The following is a 19,328-nucleotide window of genomic DNA, read 5'->3' as shown; positions in this document are numbered from 1 at the left end:
CCTCAGCTGGACCTGGGCAAAATTTTGAAGCAGATGGAAGTGTTTCCGTGGGGGTCCTCCTGCTTCCCTTTTGGGGTATACTTCCCCATCCTCAGAGGGAATCTAGGACTGCCCATGGTCAAATACTCCACCCTTTCTGGTCTGGTCTGCCCTCTCACCCTCTAAACGCTATCCCCACATTCCACCCTCCTTCCCTCCCTACATTGAGCAGAGTTTACGGAGTGTTCTGCTAGCTGCGGAAGCAAAGCCAGCAGAAATGTCAGGTGGCGTTGGGAAAGCTGCGGCAGTTAGACCCATGCATTCATGCCAGGAGAGGGTGAGGCACGGAGGTCTTGACTCATCTGGGGTATCTCTGCAGCTACCACTCTCCCCCAGTTCAGCTTCTGATCCAGCCCCATTACCTGGGGTGGGGTAAAGGCACAAAAGGATAGCCCTCACGAGGGATCGTGGGGGGCAGCTTTTTGGTTCCCAACTGGCCCCTCACCCACTTCATCCTCCTCTTTGGACAGTTCCCAGCACGGATGCAGTAGACGTTGGAGAACGTACCTTCAGGGGTGTGTCTCCCCAACGTTCCCTGTACCATCACATGTTCTCCTGGTGCTGCACGTCCCTACACCAGGCCTGAAATGGGGCTTTGGTAAGAGGAAGGAGGAGCAGAGAGGGGGTTCAGAAATGATACTGGGGAGAAAGTTAGAGAGAAGGAATAAAAATAGCAGAGCTTTTTGAGCACTTACTATATGCCTGCGCTGCAGTGCTAAGTACTTGACAGGTATTAACTCATCTGATGCTCATGATAGCCCCGTGAGGAAGTGCTATTATTATGAGACACATTTACAGAGAAGGGAGCAGGTGAGTTCAGAGGCTGGCCCAGGACCACACAGACATGGGTGGGGCTGGCATCTGCACTGACACAGTATCACTCCAGAATCCCTTTTCTCAAACATTCTGTCATCTTGGTGCCCCCAGTATCTTCCCACCTCGAGCAAATGGTCTATTCACATTATCTGAGATGGGAAAGGAAGACAGACAGCAGCCCAGCCCAGCCTCACCCTGGAGATCCTGATGCAGCTCATGCAGGAGAGTGCCTAGACATCCACATTTTTTAAAAGGCCCCCAGGGAATCCCAGTGTGCAGCCAGGGTTGAGAACCACGGGTCTAGACCAATCCATGTCCAACTAGCGTCAACTTGTTTCTCAGGCCAGTAGTAAATACTTGCTCCCTGAGAGCTATGATGAGACAATATGCCTATGGGTATCGAAGGGATCCCTGCACGGACAAATCGTGGGTGGAGAGATGTGGTGGAAGGGTGCTCTGAAAGAATGAACTGGCAAAAGGAGGAGACACTGGATATAATGGGGGGCCCTATTTCAGAGCTCCGTTTGTTTGTTTGTTTGTTTGTTTGTTTGTTTGTTTTTAGAGGGGGTGGGGCAGAGGAAAAGGGAGAGAGAGAATCTCAAGCAGGCTCCATACCCAGCACAGAGCCTGACGCGGTGCTCAATCTCACGACCCTGAGATCACGACCAGAGCTGAAACCAAGAATTGGGCACCCAACCGACTGAGCCACCAGGCGTCCCTCAGAGCTCTGCTTTAGGCCTGAACTGCTTTAAGATTCCATTCAAATGGTTGAAGGATCCTGTCCTCAATGTGACCAACCAAGTGAGGGAAGCTAAACATGCCGCACAAGAGGGCCTGACGGCATTAGCAGAGCAATTCAGCAATGGCAGCAAGTGAGCGGAGGCAGGCTGAGTCCCCTAGGACCAGGAACTCTTTAGGAAGGGGGCTTATCAGGAAGAGCTTTGGGGAAGACAATTTTGAGCCAGATTTGGGAAGCTGGGAACAGTGTGGCTAGAAAAGAGAGGACTGCATCTCAATAGCGAAGAACGAGATGTGTGTGAATGCTTGGACGGGGCAGGATGCTTAGACGTTGTAGAGAGAGGAGGTAAGAGAAAAAGTCTTCCTGGGCAGAGACTCTTGGCTGGAGAGGGATAAGCACTGTGAGCAGGGTGATGAGGGAGTGGGTAGGATGGTGGGAAGAGCCCAGCTGCTGGAAGCTTCTACAGGCTCTGCCGGGAAGCCTGGGTTTGCTGCCATCAGCATCAGGGGCACTCTGGTCCTAGTAAGCACTGAACTGGAGGCAAAGCAAAGAGCTGAGAGCCCAGATAGCCCGGTGCAGACTCCAGCAAAGCACCCAGTGATTCGGAGACAGGCAGTCCCTCTGAGATGGCCCTAGAGGAAGGGCTTCCCGATGGATTTCCAAATTGCCCTGCTGGCTGCTGGGGAAGGGATGGTGAGAGACAGAAGAGGGCTCGAAGCAGGATGGACAGAATGACCATTTGTCACTGGGATTGTCCAATGCCCCATGACAGCCTCGAAGACTCACAAGGGCACGTATAAATGTGGGGACAGAGAATAAGGACTTGGACCTCTGGGTGCCTTGTCTTTCTTCATGTGTTTAGCCATACTTGAAATTTCCTGATGGTCAAATGCTTATCCAGTCTCCAAAACTCAACCTGGATCCCACTGCTCAGGAAGTTTTTTGGTCCACCCAGGCCTAGGAGTATCCCTTACTGTCTCTGAGAGTAGTGCTCCAATAGAACTTCCTGTAATGTTGGAAATGCTATCCGTTAGTGGTGGCCATTAGCCACATGTGGTCATTGAGCACTTGGCCTAGTGCAACTGAGCGACTGAATTTTGAATTAATTATGTGCTTCATGGCTACCATCATAGACAGCACAGTCCTAGAGCATCTGTTGTCTGAACCAGCTTCTGTACATCAGGAACCTACCATTTTCCAGATATTTTATTAGGAACTTTACAGAGATTGTCTCATTAACTGTTCACAGACTCTCACGAGGAGGAATAAACCCCATTTTAAAGAGGAAGAAATAAGAGAATCAGAAAAGCCTCCCTAGAGAGGTAGAGCTGGATTTGAATCTGGAACGGACTGGTTTCAGAGCTTAGGCTCTTTTTATGAGAATACATTTCTTTGTACCATATATTCTCCAACAGTTGGACCTACTAACTCCACACAGCCTCTTACTCTCTACTCTCTACTATCCTTCCTGCCCTCTCTAATGAACTAGTCTTCATGCCCCCCTTCTCTGTTCTTTCACATGGGGATGAGTTCCCCGGATGGGCCAGCAGGCAGACACCGTTTCTGCAGAGCCTGAGTGAGGCGGAGAGTAAGTGTGAGTGACAGCAGCTGCGCTCACCGGGTGTGGGGGTGCTGCAGAGGGGTCGGAGAGAGTTGGAAGTAGAGTACAGAGCTGAATGGAAGCCCAGAAGATCTGAGGCAGGATGTTTGGGGGGCACTCTTCCAAATTTCAGTTCTCTTCTTTGTCCCAGGAAACCTCAGTCCTGCCCCCAAAGTACTGCTTGAAATATGAAAGCAGAGGACAATTCACTGTTTCAAGCTAGGACTCCTGGGTGTCTATAAATTGGAGTGATTACTGGTCCACTCGTTCATTCACATTCAGTAAAAATCTATCAAGCACCTTAAGGATTTGGATTCTGTAGCGTGGCGACAAGGCCTGAGGATCTGCATTTTAACAAAAGCCAGGCAACGCTACAGTCCACTGTCTTAATGGCAAATCCCATTTCTTGATTTGCAGGTGGCTACCTTCACACGTGGATTCCCCAGTTCACAGCGCGAAGTAGCCTCTTCCTCCTCTGATCTTCCTTTTCACAGGGATTCTCAAGCCTGGCTGCACAGTAGACTCATCGGGGGAGCTTTTGAAAAATACCGTGGGCTCGCTGACCAGGACCTCTGGGGATGGCACTGGGCATCCCCGAGGGGAGTTAACTCTGATGATGTGTAGCCAGGGTTGAGGACCCCTCACCTTCTGTCTGATGTCTCTGTGGCGTTCAACCACACCTCATGTTACTTACTTCTGGCTGGGCCGAGTCACGTCGGGGCCTCCACAGCCTTCAGCACAGTGCCTTTCACAAACACACCCCGTAAAACATTTTCAACTGAATGCAACACGTTGCATATTTTAGCTCTGCTTTATGCGCACCGTAGCGTTGCCGCAGGAGTTGGAATCTTCTGCCCAAAGGTGATAAATGATTTTCTTTGCCCTGTCCTTTCAGAACCATCCTCTTTTTTTGCTAGATCTTGGGTGGCCTCCTCCTTCAGCATAGCTCTGTGAGGAGCACCTCGTGTCAGAGTGAGAGCCAGGAGCGAGAAGAGGACCTTGGGTTAGATGGAAGAATTCAGGCTGGTGGGCTAGACGAGCTAGAGTCTGCTGGAGAGCCACGTGGGCCCCACTGATCAGGCTTTGGGTTGCTGGGACCAGCCCCTGCCCGGTCCTGGTCCCTCTGCTGTTGACAGCACAGGGGCCGAGGGAAATCTTCCAAGATGGAACTTCTTTCCTCTAAAGATTCTTGGCGCCGTGGTAGGCAAGTGGGAGCAGGCCTGGTCTCAAGCAAAACTGTGAGGCAGATAAGGATTTCTCGGGTGCCCTGTCTTCTCCCTTTCTTCCTCCTTCCATTACCGAGGTCCGCTGGACCCTGCCACTTTCCCAGAGGCCACTGTCCCCATGCCTCTTCTCCCCCGCCCCCCACCAAGCCTGCTCCTAAGAGAGGTAAACTAATTCACACTAAGTTGAATATTTCTAATCAAGGTAAGTGTGCTACTTGGTCCAAGGGTTTTTGTTTGTTTTTAAATCAAAGAGGAGTGCTTCAAATGATGGAATTTTAGCTGTCATTATGGATTAAGTATTTCTGAGGGGAGTGGGGGTGTTTTCTGAATTCCTGAAATTACAGAGCTAACCCACTCTGAAATCGGAAGGGTGTGAAAGAGCACCTGCTCTTGGAGGGGTCACTATCTCTATTTTAGAGGAGAGGGCATTTTGCCCTTGGGGAACCACCTTCAAGACACCCCTTGGGGAAAAAAAGACACCCTTTGGGATGCACTGGCAGAGGGTCTCACGTGCTCCCTCTGTCCCTGCCAGATGTGGACGAATGTGTGGAGGGGACCGACAACTGCCACATCGATGCTATCTGCCAGAACACCCCACGGTCGTACAAGTGCATCTGCAAGTCTGGCTACACAGGGGATGGTAAACACTGCAAAGGTGAGGCTGGGAGGGCCCTGAGAGGGAAATCAGTGCCACTGCCCTCAGCCACACTGCGCATGACAGTAAGGCCTACAATCCCTGCGGGCTCGGGGAAGGGGGTTTTCCCAGGGAGGGCACCATAGAGGCTAGCTGAGGCTCTGGTTGGGAATGGTTCACAGCCTCCCAGCTTGGCTGGGTGGGGGGGTCAGAATCATGGGACTAAGGCCTGAGGTGCTCTGCCATCGGAACCTCCATCTTTAGACCCTTCTACCATTCCCACATACGATGAGAACAGACAGTTTACCCCAGGGGAAATTCATACCATAAACAAACACATTCTTCCCCTCTCATAATTAAAGCAATGAAAATTAAAGCAAGCTTGAGGTGTTATTTTCAATGTATGACCTTCAGTGTTGGTAAGACTTTACTGGACAAGGTACACTCATTAATTCTTGGTGACATTATAAACCGAAAAGTGATTTTGTCATACCTTGCAGGAATCTTAAAAGGTATTTATACCCTTTGACCTAGAAAAGGTATTTATATCCGTTGACCTTTTATTCTTAGGGACTTATTCAAGGGAAATTCATAGAAACAAAATAATATTAGGGAGAAGATGTTCTTTATGCATTATTTATGATAGTAAAATAAATGGAAGGACTCTGACAATAGCAAAAGGATGAATAAATTATGATCTAGCAACATAATGGAATATTCTGCAAACATGTATAGTGGTAATTAGAAAGATTGGTGGAGACATAATGAAAATGTTTATGACTTAAGTTTATTTTTATTTATTTATTTACTTATTTATTTATAGAGAGGGAGAGAGGGGTGGGGGAGGGGCAGAGTGAGAGGGAGAGAGAGAATCCTAAGCAGGCTGCATGCTCAGAGAGGAGCCTGATGCGGGGCTTGATCTCACGACCTGAGATCATGACCTGAGCCAAAATCAAGAGTTGGACTCTTAACTAGCTGAGCTACTCAGGAGCCCCTATGACTTAAATTTAGATAAAAATAGCAAAATGCAAAATGGTTTGTAGGCTATGGAAGTAACTATGTAAACACACGTACACACACAGAGAAGATGTATACACACACACACACACACACACACACACACACACATTTAAACAACCACAGGGCTGAGCCCAGGGGTAGACAGTGGGGGGCATGGTGTTGGGCCAGCTGCCTCAGATCCTCTTTGCCCACAGACGTGGATGAGTGCGAACGAGAAGATAACGCAGGTTGTGTGCACGACTGTGTCAACATCCCTGGCAACTACCGATGCACCTGCTATGATGGATTCCACCTGGCACACGACGGACACAACTGCCTGGGTGAGCAAAGGAGAGAGAGAGGAGGTGTGAGCAGAGGGGCTGTCTTGTGGGAAGGAGGCATTTCCAGCATTTCCCATTTCCTGGGCAAGGAGAGGAAGGTGATCAAAAAGCTGCATTCTCATATAATAGAGAACAAGGTCAACCTCCCCTTTGAGACTGGGCACTGAGGATGACATAATCCTGCTGCTGGATGAAAAACATCAGAGGAGATGCTGCTAGAAAGTGCCCCCAGGGCAAGAGCCAGAAGATGACAATAGTGGGTGTAGCCATAGGGAGCAGAGCATGGTGGGAAGGTGATTTGCTCCACAATTCAATAAGTGGGAGGAATGTTTGATGATGATGATGATGTTGCTGCTCCCCTGGGTCCTGGGGAGCCTCTAACCCTTAAAGACTGGTTTTCTTCCAGCTTGTCCTACAATCTCCAGGCTCTCCCTCTCCTCTCTTCTTAGGCCTCAATCTGACCTGATCTTTGACCCAGGAACTAGGCCAGAGATAGGAGAATCTCTAGGGAATTCCACTCAACTTTGATCTCTTATCATTTTGGAAAATTACTGGGGCCATGTCAGATTCTTCCCCAAGTAGAAACACTGAACCCCATAGCAGAAAAGGATTTGAAATGTGAAGCCAGGGGTCCTTCTCCAAATTCTTCCTCTCTGGTGTCAAAACAAAAGTAGAAGACTGGAAGACTAGAAGACCAGGAAAGGAAGAGAAGAGGAATGATGCCCAGAAAAGCAGCTAGGCTCCTTCCCCACCTGACCAAACTGATGAATTCTCTGAGGTTCCATTGGTGTAGGAGAGCCTCCTACAGAGCTGCCTCTAGACCCAGTCACATCCCATCTTTGGACCAGGCTTATAGGTTTCTACTCCCCACCCGGGCCTCTACAGCCTGAGCCCTGCTGGGCCCTTCCCCCCAGCCATAGCCACCTCTTCTACCAGGGAAGGACCTCACTTCTCTTCTGCCCAGTCACCCATGAGGGCCTCTTTGGGGACTCCTTCAGAAAGAGAAGCGATGACACTTTGACCAGGACAGTTAGTTTCCTGCAGGACGGGAAACATCCGCTTCTGAGTTCTTTGGTTGCCTTTGACCTTTCTAAGCCCCTGATTCTCACCAAGTCTTGTTCTCTTGGGGAGAACCAACCAGAGGGTAAGAGAATGAGTAGGTATGGAAAGGGTCAGAGGGAGCAAGGTCTACCTAACCCTACCCTTAGGGTTGGGGTTCAAAGTCTCAACTCTACCTTTGGCTTTTAGGGGAACCCTAAGTCATCCATGCCCTGGGCCTCAGTTTCCCCACTGATAATTGGAGGCAGAAACTTGGCTAAAGAGCAGCAAAGTCACAAGGTTGCACTAGAAGGGAGCAAACAGAAGGATGGACTGTAGGATGGGGCAACAGTGGGAAGACAAGGATGGGGAGAAGTCAGGGCTGTAGTGAGAGAGGGGGAAGGGACAGGAATAAGTCAAAGGAGAGTATACCTCCTTGACTTTAACAACAGGTACCTCTCTCAGGCAGGAGCCTGTTGGATCCGTGCCCCTCTGCCCTTGGATAGAAGGGGGAAAGAACAGGGTTTCAGGGCTCAGCAGACAAGATGGGAAAAGAGGGGCAGATGAGGGCCTCAGGAGCTCAATTTCCAGCTGCTCTGTTTGGAGACCAATCTCCCGGAAGCCTGCTTGGCCAAGAAAAACCTAGAAGGGCTTGGGACTTGGGAGGGCAGCAGGTAGGACAGAGATGGAGTCAAGGCATTGAAGCGGGAGCCCCAGAATGAGCTTGGCTCTGGGACCTGGGGGGCGGCGATTTGGGGTGGTAATTAGGGTGTGGCCTGGCAGCTCTCCGCCCACCCCTCCCCGCCAAGCTACCAGACTGTTTTGTTAAACCAAAATAGGAGAAAGGCTAGGGACTGTGGCAGCAAGCCCAGGCCTGGGGGGAGGGGAGGAAGGATGGGGCCGTGGCCTGTCCACAGAAATGGTCCCTGCCCTGCAAGGAGTTGAGGCTTGCTGCCTTTACCCACGTTGCCCCGCAGACTTAGCACCATGGCCACAGCTCTCCCTGCACTTGGAGCCAGTTCCAAGTTCTCTCATTCCTTGGCTGCAACCACTGCCCCAGCTCCTCTCTCTGACCAATCTCCATCCTTATCATCCTCTCTCTTCCTCTTGCCCTGGCTCCTTTCCTGATTTCCTCTGCTCTCACACCCAATTCCAACAAGTGAGGGAAAGGGAGGCAAGTCTTCACCTGAGAGAGGCAGGTTCAACTGTCCTCTCTCCACTGGCTTAGCTCCCCAGCTCTGCCCTCTTAGGGTGGCCTCTTCAAGAGCAGTGGAACATTAGTGATGAGTGAGTGAGAACTTTCTGGCCTAAGACTGGGTGCTGCATTGGGGTGGGGAGGGTGTGCTGAAGTCTCAGGGCACACTCCGGACCCTGGCCTGCACCCCATGGCCTCACCAACCACCCATCCTACACAGATGTGGACGAGTGTGCCGAGGGCAATGGTGGCTGTCAGCAGAGCTGCGTCAACATGATGGGCAGCTATGAATGCCACTGCCGGGAGGGCTTCTTCCTCAGCGACAACCAGCACACCTGCATCCAGCGGCCAGAAGGTCAGCCCATAACCGGGGAGGGCCCAGCCCTGCACTCCCAGGCTTCTCTCCACCTGCGGGGGAGTTTTCCCTCAATACCCCCTAGGTCTCACCCTCAACTCCACTGGCTCCTTCCTCTCTTGTCCCTCAACCCAGTCACATCCTAAGGGTTCCATGGGCAGACACCGTGTCGGAGGAAAATCTGGGGGAATTCATTTGGGGTTGGGATCAGTGTGGGATTGAGGTTACTGTGGGGCGTCCTCTGTGTCCAGATCCAAGGTGGATGTCGTGCCTAATTGTGGACGGCTGAGCTCTAAGCTGCTGTTATCTGAGGGCCTACCCATTCTTTATTGCTTGCATTGGATAGGAGGGTGAGGCAGGAAGAGTGGGGTATTGTCTGTTTCTGTGACTCTGTCTCCTACCCCCACCCCAAAACTGTGACATCCCTGAGGGCAGGGACTATGTCTAATTCATCTTTGTATCTCCAGAACCTAATATACTGCTCTGCGTGTAGTGGGAGCTTAATAAATATTTGTTGAGTAAAATCTTATAGTAATGAGGGGCACTCAGCTGGCTCAGTTGGTAGAGCATGCGACTCTTGATCTCGGGGTGTGAGCTGGGGCCCCACACAGGGCGTAGAGTTTACTTTAAAAAAATCTTATAGTAATTATCAGTACCAATTACCTCCCACTCACATTATTATTATCTTCTTCCTGGTTCGACGGTAAGCTCTTTGAGGAAAGAGATAATGCTTGTTTGTTTGTTTTAAAGATTTTATTTTTAAGTAATCTCCACACCCAACGTGGGGCTCAGATTCACAACCCCAAAATCAAGAGTTACGTGCTCTACCGACTGAGCCAGCCAAGCACCCCAAGAGATGTGTGTTTTTTGTTTTTTATGTTTTCTGGGTCCTTCCTAAATCCACCAGTACCTAGCACAGTGCTGGATAACTATTAGACACTACTTTTTGGTTGTCTGAAGGAGAGGGTGCTCGTGCAGGGTTTTGGGGGGCTGGGTATCAATACCTATAAATCACTCAGAATGGCTCTGAGCCCCACTCATTAGCACCCAGCTCCAGGCGGGATGGGGGCTGGCGAGGGGGAGTCCTCTCCTGCCTGTGTTGCAGCCTCAGTGGATTCTCTGAATCTCCTAGGCCCCACTGTCCCACTAGTTTCTCTTCCTCTAGGCATCCAGGGATATGGAGCACTCACCTCCCTCCTCTTCCCTTTTAGAAGGAATGAATTGCATGAACAAGAACCACGGCTGTGCTCACATTTGCCGGGAGACACCCAAAGGGGGTATTGCCTGTGAATGCCGCCCTGGCTTCGAGCTCACCAAGAACCAACGGGACTGTAAACGTGAGATAACAGGGATGGCAATGGGGGAGAAGGAGACACAAAGAGGAAGTGCATGGGGACTGGGCGGCAAGACGTGGGAGGAAAAGGGAGCGTGGGAGAGGCAACTAGAGCAGAGGGCCAGTCTCCGTGCTGTGGAAAATGCTGGTGCCCAAGGAGCAGCAGGCTGACAGGCCTCCCGCCCTCTCTGCACAGTGACGTGCAACTACGGTAATGGTGGCTGCCAGCACACGTGCGATGACACAGAGCAGGGTCCCCGGTGCGGCTGCCATGTCAAGTTTGTGCTCCATACCGACGGAAAGACATGCATCGGTGGGTGAGGCCCATGAACTCGAGTCCAGCTGGGATGGAGGGGTGGGGCTGGGGGCCTAGGGAACCAGGGGAGGGTGCTGGGTGCAGAATGACTGGTGAGTGTACTGAAGAGCCAGATGACAAGGCCAGGTCTAGTGAGGGACAACCTGAGAGCTTGCAGGGCTCACCCTCTTCTCCCCCGCCCGTTAGTTCTCCTGCTCTGCCCCCCAGGGGCCCTCACCATCCTCTTTACCCAGGATAAAGTGTTGCCAAACTGGGAATAATTAGCAGAGATGCTTGTTGACCAAGGCTGTGCTTGAGAGGGGGAGGAGAGCTGGGGCCATGGAGCTGACGAAGCCTGACCCAAGGCCCTGGTGGACTAGTGTGGTAAGAAGGGAGCTGTCATAGCCCATCGTCCCCGCTCTGGAACTGAGGGTGGGACACAGCGCTCTCTCCTGGAACAACCAGCCCTGAACTGACAAATGGGGTTTCCTGACTCCAGGTTTCTTCTTCCTCTCCGTCCTGTGTACCCCTGCCCACTCCCCTCCCCCTTGCCCTCATCCCCTCCTCTCTCCTCCACACTTCTGCCTGCAGCCCTTCACTGCCCCACCAGCTCCGGCCTTCCATCCCTCTCGCCCTGGTTGGGGCCTTCTTAACACCTGGATCCCTTTTCCTGAATTCCTAGGCCTTACCTCACATACCTTCAGGTACCATAGATGGGTTTGATTCCATGATTCCTGAAGTTTAATTCCTCACCCCTTCTGTCTTTAGGACTTTTGTGAAGGCCAATTACTACGTGCTCACAGAGTGCTGAGAAAGACGATGGGACAAGCTGTCCCCCTGGAGAAGTGGGAAATGAAAGGGAAGGGTTTGGGCAGGGAGAAAGGCCGTGTCTGGAGCCAGGCAGGGGCAAGCTTGCTCTGTGGGCACGGCTGTATGGATGCCGGTCATCTCATGGGCTACAACATGCGGAGGACGAGGAAGCGTGAACACAGTCGCTCTGTGTATTTGTCAGAGACATGACATTCGGCTTAAGAACCAGACTCTTCCCATCTCTCTCCAGAGACCCCGCCTGTCTCTGCAGACAGCATTGCCCTAACCCCCAGACACAAGAACAGGGGAGCAAATGATGCTCTTAAAGGTGTCCTCCAAGTACCTGCCCCAGTGACTCACACACACAGTTCTAAACTTCTTTAATTAAACTCTCTCCTGCTACACGTTTCCCTCTGAACTAACCCTTCAAAGACGCTGGGACATTTTTAGGTCTTCATGTTGCCTTCTCCTAGCTGGTTTGTTCCAGCTCCTTTCATTTTTTTTTCCTCATAAGTCAAATTCTTCTGCTTCCTAAACCTCCTACCATCCCCTGGACACACTCACACATCCCCAAAATCCCCTAAAAGAAACTGCATGCGGTCCCCAAAGAAAAGCTGCATGTATCAGGACAGAGCTCGGACCCATGAATGTGGAGCCAGGTCCCTCTCTGGTTGCCTTCTGTTCAAATAGTCCTGGGCATGGCTGCTTTTGAAAATACTCCTAGTAAGCTTGAGCTCTTCTCTAATGCAAGACCCATTCTGTCTTCTGGACCATGGCCAAGCGAGGCAGAAGAGAGCAAATGAGGCAGCTCTAAGGGTTCACGGTTGTATTTTTCCCAAGTTCCTCTTCCTTTTCTCCAATAGAACTTAGTTTGCCTTGCCCTGATTTCATTTTTCTCCCCAGCCCTGGTAGGAGGAAACATCAATGTTCAGGGCCGCCAGGACATTCAAATTTAGCGGGGAGACGGAAAGGGCAGTATAGTTTAGCCAAAAGGGTCGGCACCCTTTGGGATTTGGCGGCTTGTAAGATTTGAGATTGCGTCCCAGCTCTGCCTTTGGACGCCATCCCCATGATGGCCCCTCTCTGGTACTCTGTTTTCCACCAGTTACCTGGTGGGGGCCTGGATTCTTTGAGGATGCCAGGCAGAACAAGGCTGGGGAGCTAAGCGTAGGAGTCTCAGGGCTCATCACTTGGGGCTAGTGGTTTGGGGCTACAGGGGTGGAGGAGGGCGGGGAGGGGGCTGGGGCCCAGTGGGCCACAGTGGCTGCTGCCCAGCATCTAAACAGCTTTTTTACAATGTTAAACAGGGGAAAGGCGGCTAGAGCAGCACGTCCCCCCTCAGGCCGTTTCTAATGGTAAATATGTCTGCTCTCTCCGCTTGCTCTCACTGGCTTGCTAGGGGAAGGGCTAACCTGCTGGGGCTCCCACTAACTGCATGCCCACTGGGCCCAGCCTGACTGGACTCCAGCCTACGAGCAGGGCTCCCCTGCAGCCTGGGTACTGGGCCCAGTGGGTGACAGGACACCTGAGTCCCCAAGAGCTGGCCCAGAAGCCTTCATGTTGGTTTTGTCTTTGTTCCTCTCCCTCTCCTCCTCTCCTGCTCCTTCCTACCCCCTTCTCCCTCTCCCACCTTCTAACACCTCACCCCTTCCCAACCATCTGCCCCCTCCCTCTCTCTGCCTTCTACACAGCAAAAGACCCAGCAGCTCCAGCTCGCCCGTTGTGCCCATTAGGTGGCTGAGATAGGGGTGGGATAGAGTTCGAGGCCATCCCCTCCTTGGGGCCATGTCCTTGGGTTCTTACCCACACCAGCTCACAGCATCACTCGCCATTCTGTCCCACCATTATGGGTACCAGCATGACATCTGAATTTAGACAGACCTGAGTTTGAATCCTGCCTCTGCCACTTTCTAACTGTATGACCTCCAGCAAGCTACTTTCTTCTCTGATCCTCAGTTTACTCTTCTGTAGACAGGGAGACAGAGTTCTCCCTTAGGGTTGCTCAGAAAACGGAGACAGTGTGTGCAGAGCATCTAAGTGCCTGGAGCAGAGCAAGCACAGATTAAACTGTGGTCTAATACTGCAACCCGAAGAGCAAAGGGTTGAGGCTATGCCATCCTGCCGGCCCAACCCTGGCCTGGCGAATGCTGCCCTACAGGGAAGGGCAGCTATGCCCGGCTTCCTGGTCTGACCTGGATGGACGTTGTGCCAGCTCCGCTGCTCCCCACCCTGGATCCCTCTGAACCTACCTTGTCTTGGCGCAGGATCTCTGTTCCTCTCTCCCTGCTCCAGGGCTTGGGGGCCCTCTTCTTATGCTAAGAGCACTCTTGGGGGGAATGACGAGGCTTGGAGCCTGAAATCAAGGTTCCCTCCCAGGTTCTTCCCATGGTCTCGGGGAACCACAGGAGACTAGGGTGGGAGTGGCACATAGGAGATCCCACTTTGGTTACTCCCAAACCTGGGCATTTGAGCAACCAGGGCATGACTGGGGACCCACAGGCAAAGTTGGGCTTCTTCTAGAACCCTTGCCTTGGTGGTCTCCTTGTTGACAAGGGTTGGGCTTGGGTTTTAGGAGTCAAAGATTCAAGATGATAGTATTCTCTGCTGCTTTCCTCTTTTAGTTCCCTTGATTCAGAGAACCACTCTCCTTTCTTCCCTAGGAGAGGGCTTGGGATTTTGTCTCTCCGATGGGAGAACTCTAGGCCCCCCAGAGGATGGCCCGCGCCTCCTCCAGAGTCCCTAGGTCAGGGCCTTGCGCTATTTGAACTGATGGTTTGCCCCTGGGCTTACCTGACTCTCCTGAGCTGCAGTTTAAGCTTGTTTATGTCCTGCTCTGAATTCAGAAAATAGGGAGAGTGACCATCCATACTCTCCCTATTGTGACCCTCTCAGCAAAGAGAGAACTTACCAGTCAAGAGGGGACAACCGAAGAGACTTACTTAGCTTTGAGGTTCTCTGGCTCTCATCTACCTTCTTATACCCTGCCTCATCCTCTGGATTCTTCTTCTCCTTTTGCCCCCCTCTCCTACCTAGACAGTCTCTCCCCATTAGGAAAGGAAAACAACAACAGAACAGCCAACTTATCTCCACCTGGAACTAAAAAAGAGGCTTGGGAGGAGTTGGAGGTAGCCAGGAAGGGGCTGGGAAATGACCAAGGATGTGCCTCTCCTCTGAGGACGGGCAGTCAGGCCTGGAACCGGGATCTTTTTTTAAGACAGCTGAGCAAGGAGGAAGGGAGAGATGAATTGGTGGCCATCCCTCCGCTGTCTTAGGGATCACTAGGCTCACTCTTCCCAAGACTATCAACACCATAGAGATAGTTGGTGGAAAAAGGAGGAGACTCCTGTCTGTCCCTTCTTGTTCCCTGGCGGCTGAGAACCACCCTTCCTTAGCTCCCATCCCTCCCTGCGCCCTCCCCGTTCCACCTCCTCCACCCCCTCAGCACATTCCTGCCTGACAGCTCTGGCTTGTACCTGCCTCACTGCTGTCCACCTTGTTTCAATCAAGTAGGGGGCAGGGAAGTGGACTGCTTGGCTGCACTCGTGAGGGGATGGGGGCTGGGACTGATGGGAGGAAGGGGGCTGGGAGCCTCCACTGAATGCTCCTTCAAAAGCACAGGGAGGCAGCTGAGGCCTCTGCACTCTCCTCCCCTCGAGTTTGTGACTCCTCCAAGCCAGTAACCCAATTACCATCCCCCACCTCCCTCCTAAACAGAGACCTGTGCTGTCAACAACGGGGGCTGTGACAGTAAGTGCCATGATGCAGCCACGGGCGTCCACTGCAGCTGCCCTGTGGGCTTCATGCTGCAGCCAGACAGGAAGACCTGCAAAGGTAAGGACTCTCAGAGGACAGGAGCATCAGGGTAAGGGGCTGAGGTTGGGACCAGAGATACAGTACCTATTATGGGAGCTCCTCGACCCCTGGAGGCTGTCCTGATTAGAAAGAACTGAGGGCATGGCTAGCGCTTGTCTCTTGTCCGCTTTTCCCACCTCAGTTCAAGCGGCAGTGCCTCCTGCCCCAACCCTACATTGTTTTCCTTACTCTCATTCCTATCCCCCTGCGGGTCCCTAACCCTCTTGCTTAATGAACATGCCATTCTCATTTGTCCCCGGGTCTAGGATATTTGAGCCCTGACTGTGTGTGTACAAGGTCACAGATGTGTTCCATAACCTTCTTAACCCACATTCCCCAGACCTTTCCAAGTGGAAAGGCTACAATGGTCAGAGGGAGAAGAAGGTGGCAGTTGGGAGCGCTGATGCTGGAGCCTGGCTACCTGGGTTCAGATCCCAGCTCTGCAATCCTGGGCAAGTTACTGAGTGTCTGTGCCTCAGTTCCACTACAATAATGGTGCTTGTCGTAAGGACTAAATCAGTTGTATATAAATTAAACATAAAGTACTTAGAACAGTACCTGACAAATGGTAAGCGTCTTGTGTTAACTATTATTATGGTATAATTTCCCAGATTGTCCGTCCTATTTCCTTTCCTTTTAATAAGCCAGGTCTGGGAGAAAGGTGAAGTGGGGGAGGAAAAAGGGACGGTAGCCATACTGAAAATAATGATTCATCAGATCTGTGTCCCCTGGTCACAAGAAGGACTGGAAAGAGGACTGGGTTCCTTCTTTGTGTCTTTTGGCCCAACAGCTGGCAGAGAGGATGGGGAGACAGGGAGGGCTGGGGCAGCAGGTCAGACAGCCAGAGTTGAAAGGTTTCCTGCTGGGAAGGACTGTTGACAGGTATGCTAAGAGTGAAGTGGAAGACTGCCCTCTCTGCCCCCTCCCCCAAGTAGGGGTGAGTAGCCTGGGTCCTGTCTGCCACCAGCTTGGGGAACTTGACCTCAGGAAGGAAGCTGCTCACGGGCCCCCCTTCCCTTCCTAGTGCTGAAAGCCGCCTCAGGCCTGAGCCTCTCCAGACCTCTCCCAGTCCAGCCCCCTGCCTGGCCCCCACCCCTCCCCCAGCAGCTACCCAGCCTCACTGGCTCTCCTGGAGGTCCTGGTGCCTGGCTCTCTCCTAGCTCCTCCTCTCTGAGGGGCTGCCCCTTGAATCTCCTCCTCTCTGTGCCAACCCCCACACAATCGCCTAGGGCTCTTAGGCTAGGCAGGGGTGGGGGTCAGTAAGGGATAAACCTTATCCACCAGCCTTTGGGGGAAGGGCCATCACCACAGAATGAGGGGCAGAAAATAGCCCCCCAGTTCAAATGCCTACCTACTTCCTACTCCAGGCAACTCCCTGCTTCCCATCTGTCCCTTTCTAAGAGGGCTCAGTCCCAGGAAAGGTGTTCCTAATGGCCACAGATCCTACAAACACGGAAGAAACAGAGACTAGAGAGTGAGAGAGGAGTCAGAACGGCAGGCCCAGGACTCTGCTTGATTTTCTCTGTCTCTGTGAGGAAGGGAAGGAGGTTATCTCCTTATTTATTGTCCACGGGCTTTAGTATCACCTTTGATTCTCTCTACTTTGTCCTCTTCCCCAGACATAGACGAGTGCCGCTTGAACAATGGGGGCTGTGACCACATTTGTCGCAACACAGTGGGCAGCTTTGAATGCAGCTGCAAGAAGGGCTATAAGCTTCTCATCAATGAGAGGAACTGCCAGGGTGAGCAGACGTGGGCCAAGGGGAAAGCCTGGGGAGAGGTTCTAGGGGTAGGACAGCTTCAAGGAGGCCAGAGGGCCAGAGTCTGATAAAGTCAGTGGACACTGTGAAGAGTCTTCATAGGCAGTGTCATGCTGAAATTAGCAAACGTACCCCCTCTTCTTGACAGACAGCTCTACCTTGCTCTAGGCAAGGAGAAGGGATGGATTTCTCCCCGTTTCAAATCCTTGGCAGGATCTGACCTGCCTAACCACATATGCTGACCCTGCTCCATGGGCACCAGATCTCACAATGCCCAACTCTATAGACTACAAGTGGAGGGGGCACAGGGCATGGGTGGGCACTGCTAAATCACTGATCCTAGGGCTGGGCCATGAGGGAGGGCCAAGGGCCCTCATGTGGGTCCTTCATCTGAGCAAGGGGTCCCAGGGTCAAATGCCTCAAGACAGATTCAGTGGCTTGTATCCCTGTTCTTCCAGATATAGACGAGTGTTCTTTTGATCGAACGTGTGACCACATATGTGTCAACACACCAGGAAGTTTCCAGTGCCTCTGCCATCATGGCTACTTGCTGTATGGTGTCACCCACTGTGGGGGTAAGCCAGCAAATTCAGACCCTCCACCACGTAGCCCCTTTCACCTCCACACCCTGACATTGAACAAGTTCCTGAGTTGGCTTGTGGCTATGGGCATTCCCCAGGTACATGTGCCATGTCTGCGTCCATTGTGATGACCTGGGAGAAATTAAGACAACTAGGAGACGAGATTAGGGAACAGCATTCTGCCTCCATAATTCCTCTCTCCCATCCCATCGCTGCCTCTTGACTCCCATCCTCAACTTCCAAATTATAGCCCCAGTGGTAGGAAGGAGTGAAAGGCTTTAAAAAGCTTGTCAGCCAGGCCCCTTCTCAGTCAGTTGTTCTTTGACTGGGGACAGAGATAAGGGACAGAAGTCCTAGGCTTGAGCTTTTTTCAAGCCAGTAGTCATCTTGGAGTACCTGGAACTCAAAAGGTCCTCACTCACTGCCCACTCCGTGGCTCCTCCTCTGCCCCCACCATCGGTGGTGTCTCCCTACTCCTTCCCCCAGATGTGGACGAGTGTAGCATCAACCGCGGAGGTTGCCGCTTCGGCTGCATCAACACTCCTGGCAGCTACCAATGTACCTGCCCAGCGGGCCAGGGCCGGCTGCATTGGAACGGCAAAGATTGCACAGGTGGGCAGCACCCTCTGCTGGCCAGAGCTGGCACTGCACTTTGGGAGGGTGGGAACTGGGGCCCTGGAAATGGGGTCCTTCCACACTGAGGAAGCTGTGAGGTAGTAGGGAAGGATAATGTAGTCATTTGAGTTAGAAATTGAAGTTTCTGGTAAAGAATCCCCTCATCGGTCTCTGTTTACAATCACAGTTCTGTAGGTAGCTAATTCTCTTCTTCCAAATTAGTGAACGGTGGAGGAGGGTGGGAGAGGAAGGCCCTCTCCTCCTCAGGTCTCTCTCCCCTTCCTAGAGCCGGTAAAGTGTCAAAGCAGTCCCGGTGCCTCGAAAGCCATGCTCAGCTGCAACCGGTCTGGCAAGAAGGACACCTGTGCCCTGACCTGTCCCTCCCGGGCCCGGTTTTCGCCAGGTACACAGAGGCGGTTGCTGTAGGCTGGCAGGGAGGAAAGGCTGGCTGTGCAGGGAGCTCTTCTGCTTCCCTTGCATTACTCCAACCAGTAGGTGTTGGGGGGGCGGTTCAGAGCTGTGACAGCCCCCTTCTCTCAGAGTCTGAGAATGGCTTCACGGTGAGCTGTGGCACCCCCAGCCCCAGGGCCACTCCAGCCCGAGCTGGCCACCCCGGGAACAGCACAAACGCCAACCACTGCCATGGTGAGCACCAGCCCAGAGGCCTTGTTCCCACTTTACTCTCTTGCTTAGTAATCCCTATTTCTCTTCATCAATCCTCCTGGCCTTACTTCTTCCTGGATCCCCTTCCTTGCTCTGTTATTCGTCAGCCCTTCTGCCTTGCTCCCTCTGCCCCTAACATCTGATTCCCCTGGCTTTCATAATCCTTCTCCAGCCAAGCCCCTGGCTTATTGCCCAGCTTCTCAATACCCTCCACAGCAGTTCCCACCCCCACGGGGCCCCCAGGCTGTGCTGAGCTTCTACCATCCCTCTAGAGGCTACAGTGCTGTCGGTTAAACAGCGGGCCTCCTTCAAGATCAAGGATGCCAAGTGCCGTCTGCACCTGCGAAACAAAGGCAAAATGGAGGAGGCCAGCAGGACCCTGGGGCAAGGTCTGGACTGGGGCCCCTACCCCAATGGGTTGTCTGGCCACCACACCT

The 19,328-nt window shown here is 52.4% G+C and overlaps 1 protein-coding gene and 1 long non-coding RNA gene across 5 annotated transcripts in view; one reads left to right on the top strand and one right to left on the bottom strand.

Annotated features, from left to right (window-relative positions):
- The window catches only part of LOC103665465, a 69,537-nt gene that overhangs the window by 35,404 nt on the left and 14,805 nt on the right, over positions 1–19,328 (bottom strand). The window contains exon 3 of one of the 3 annotated variants that reach the window (XR_005838743.1): positions 6,313–6,390. The exons of the other annotated variants lie outside the window; for them this stretch is intronic. This is a non-coding gene — a long non-coding RNA (uncharacterized LOC103665465). Of the gene's footprint in view, positions 1–6,312; positions 6,391–19,328 lie in introns of those variants that run through there. 3 annotated transcript variants of the gene reach the window in all.
- SCUBE3 (signal peptide, CUB domain and EGF like domain containing 3) overlaps positions 1–19,328 on the top strand; it is a 33,682-nt gene that overhangs the window by 7,840 nt on the left and 6,514 nt on the right. Inside the window, exons 2-13 of one of the 2 annotated variants that reach the window (XM_040644729.1) lie at positions 4,953–5,075; positions 6,269–6,394; positions 8,848–8,982; positions 10,197–10,319; positions 10,512–10,628; positions 15,135–15,251; positions 16,892–17,014; positions 17,491–17,607; positions 18,100–18,225; positions 18,515–18,631; positions 18,769–18,873; positions 19,164–19,280. In XM_040644729.1, the coding sequence (XP_040500663.1) occupies positions 4,953–5,075; positions 6,269–6,394; positions 8,848–8,982; positions 10,197–10,319; positions 10,512–10,628; positions 15,135–15,251; positions 16,892–17,014; positions 17,491–17,607; positions 18,100–18,225; positions 18,515–18,631; positions 18,769–18,873; positions 19,164–19,280 (1,446 nt within the window). Of the gene's footprint in view, positions 1–4,952; positions 5,076–6,268; positions 6,395–8,847; positions 8,983–10,193; positions 10,320–10,511; positions 10,629–15,134; positions 15,252–16,891; positions 17,015–17,490; positions 17,608–18,099; positions 18,226–18,514; positions 18,632–18,768; positions 18,874–19,163; positions 19,281–19,328 lie in introns of both variants that reach the window. The other variant, XM_040644728.1, reaches the window with a different exon arrangement.

This window comes from Ursus maritimus, unplaced genomic scaffold (genome assembly GCF_017311325.1).
Source record: "Ursus maritimus isolate PB19 unplaced genomic scaffold, ASM1731132v1 scaffold_30, whole genome shotgun sequence".
Lineage (NCBI taxonomy): Eukaryota > Metazoa > Chordata > Mammalia > Carnivora > Ursidae > Ursus > Ursus maritimus.
The sequence above is the reverse complement of the archived record's forward strand: the minus strand, read 5'-3'. Positions and strand labels throughout refer to the sequence as shown.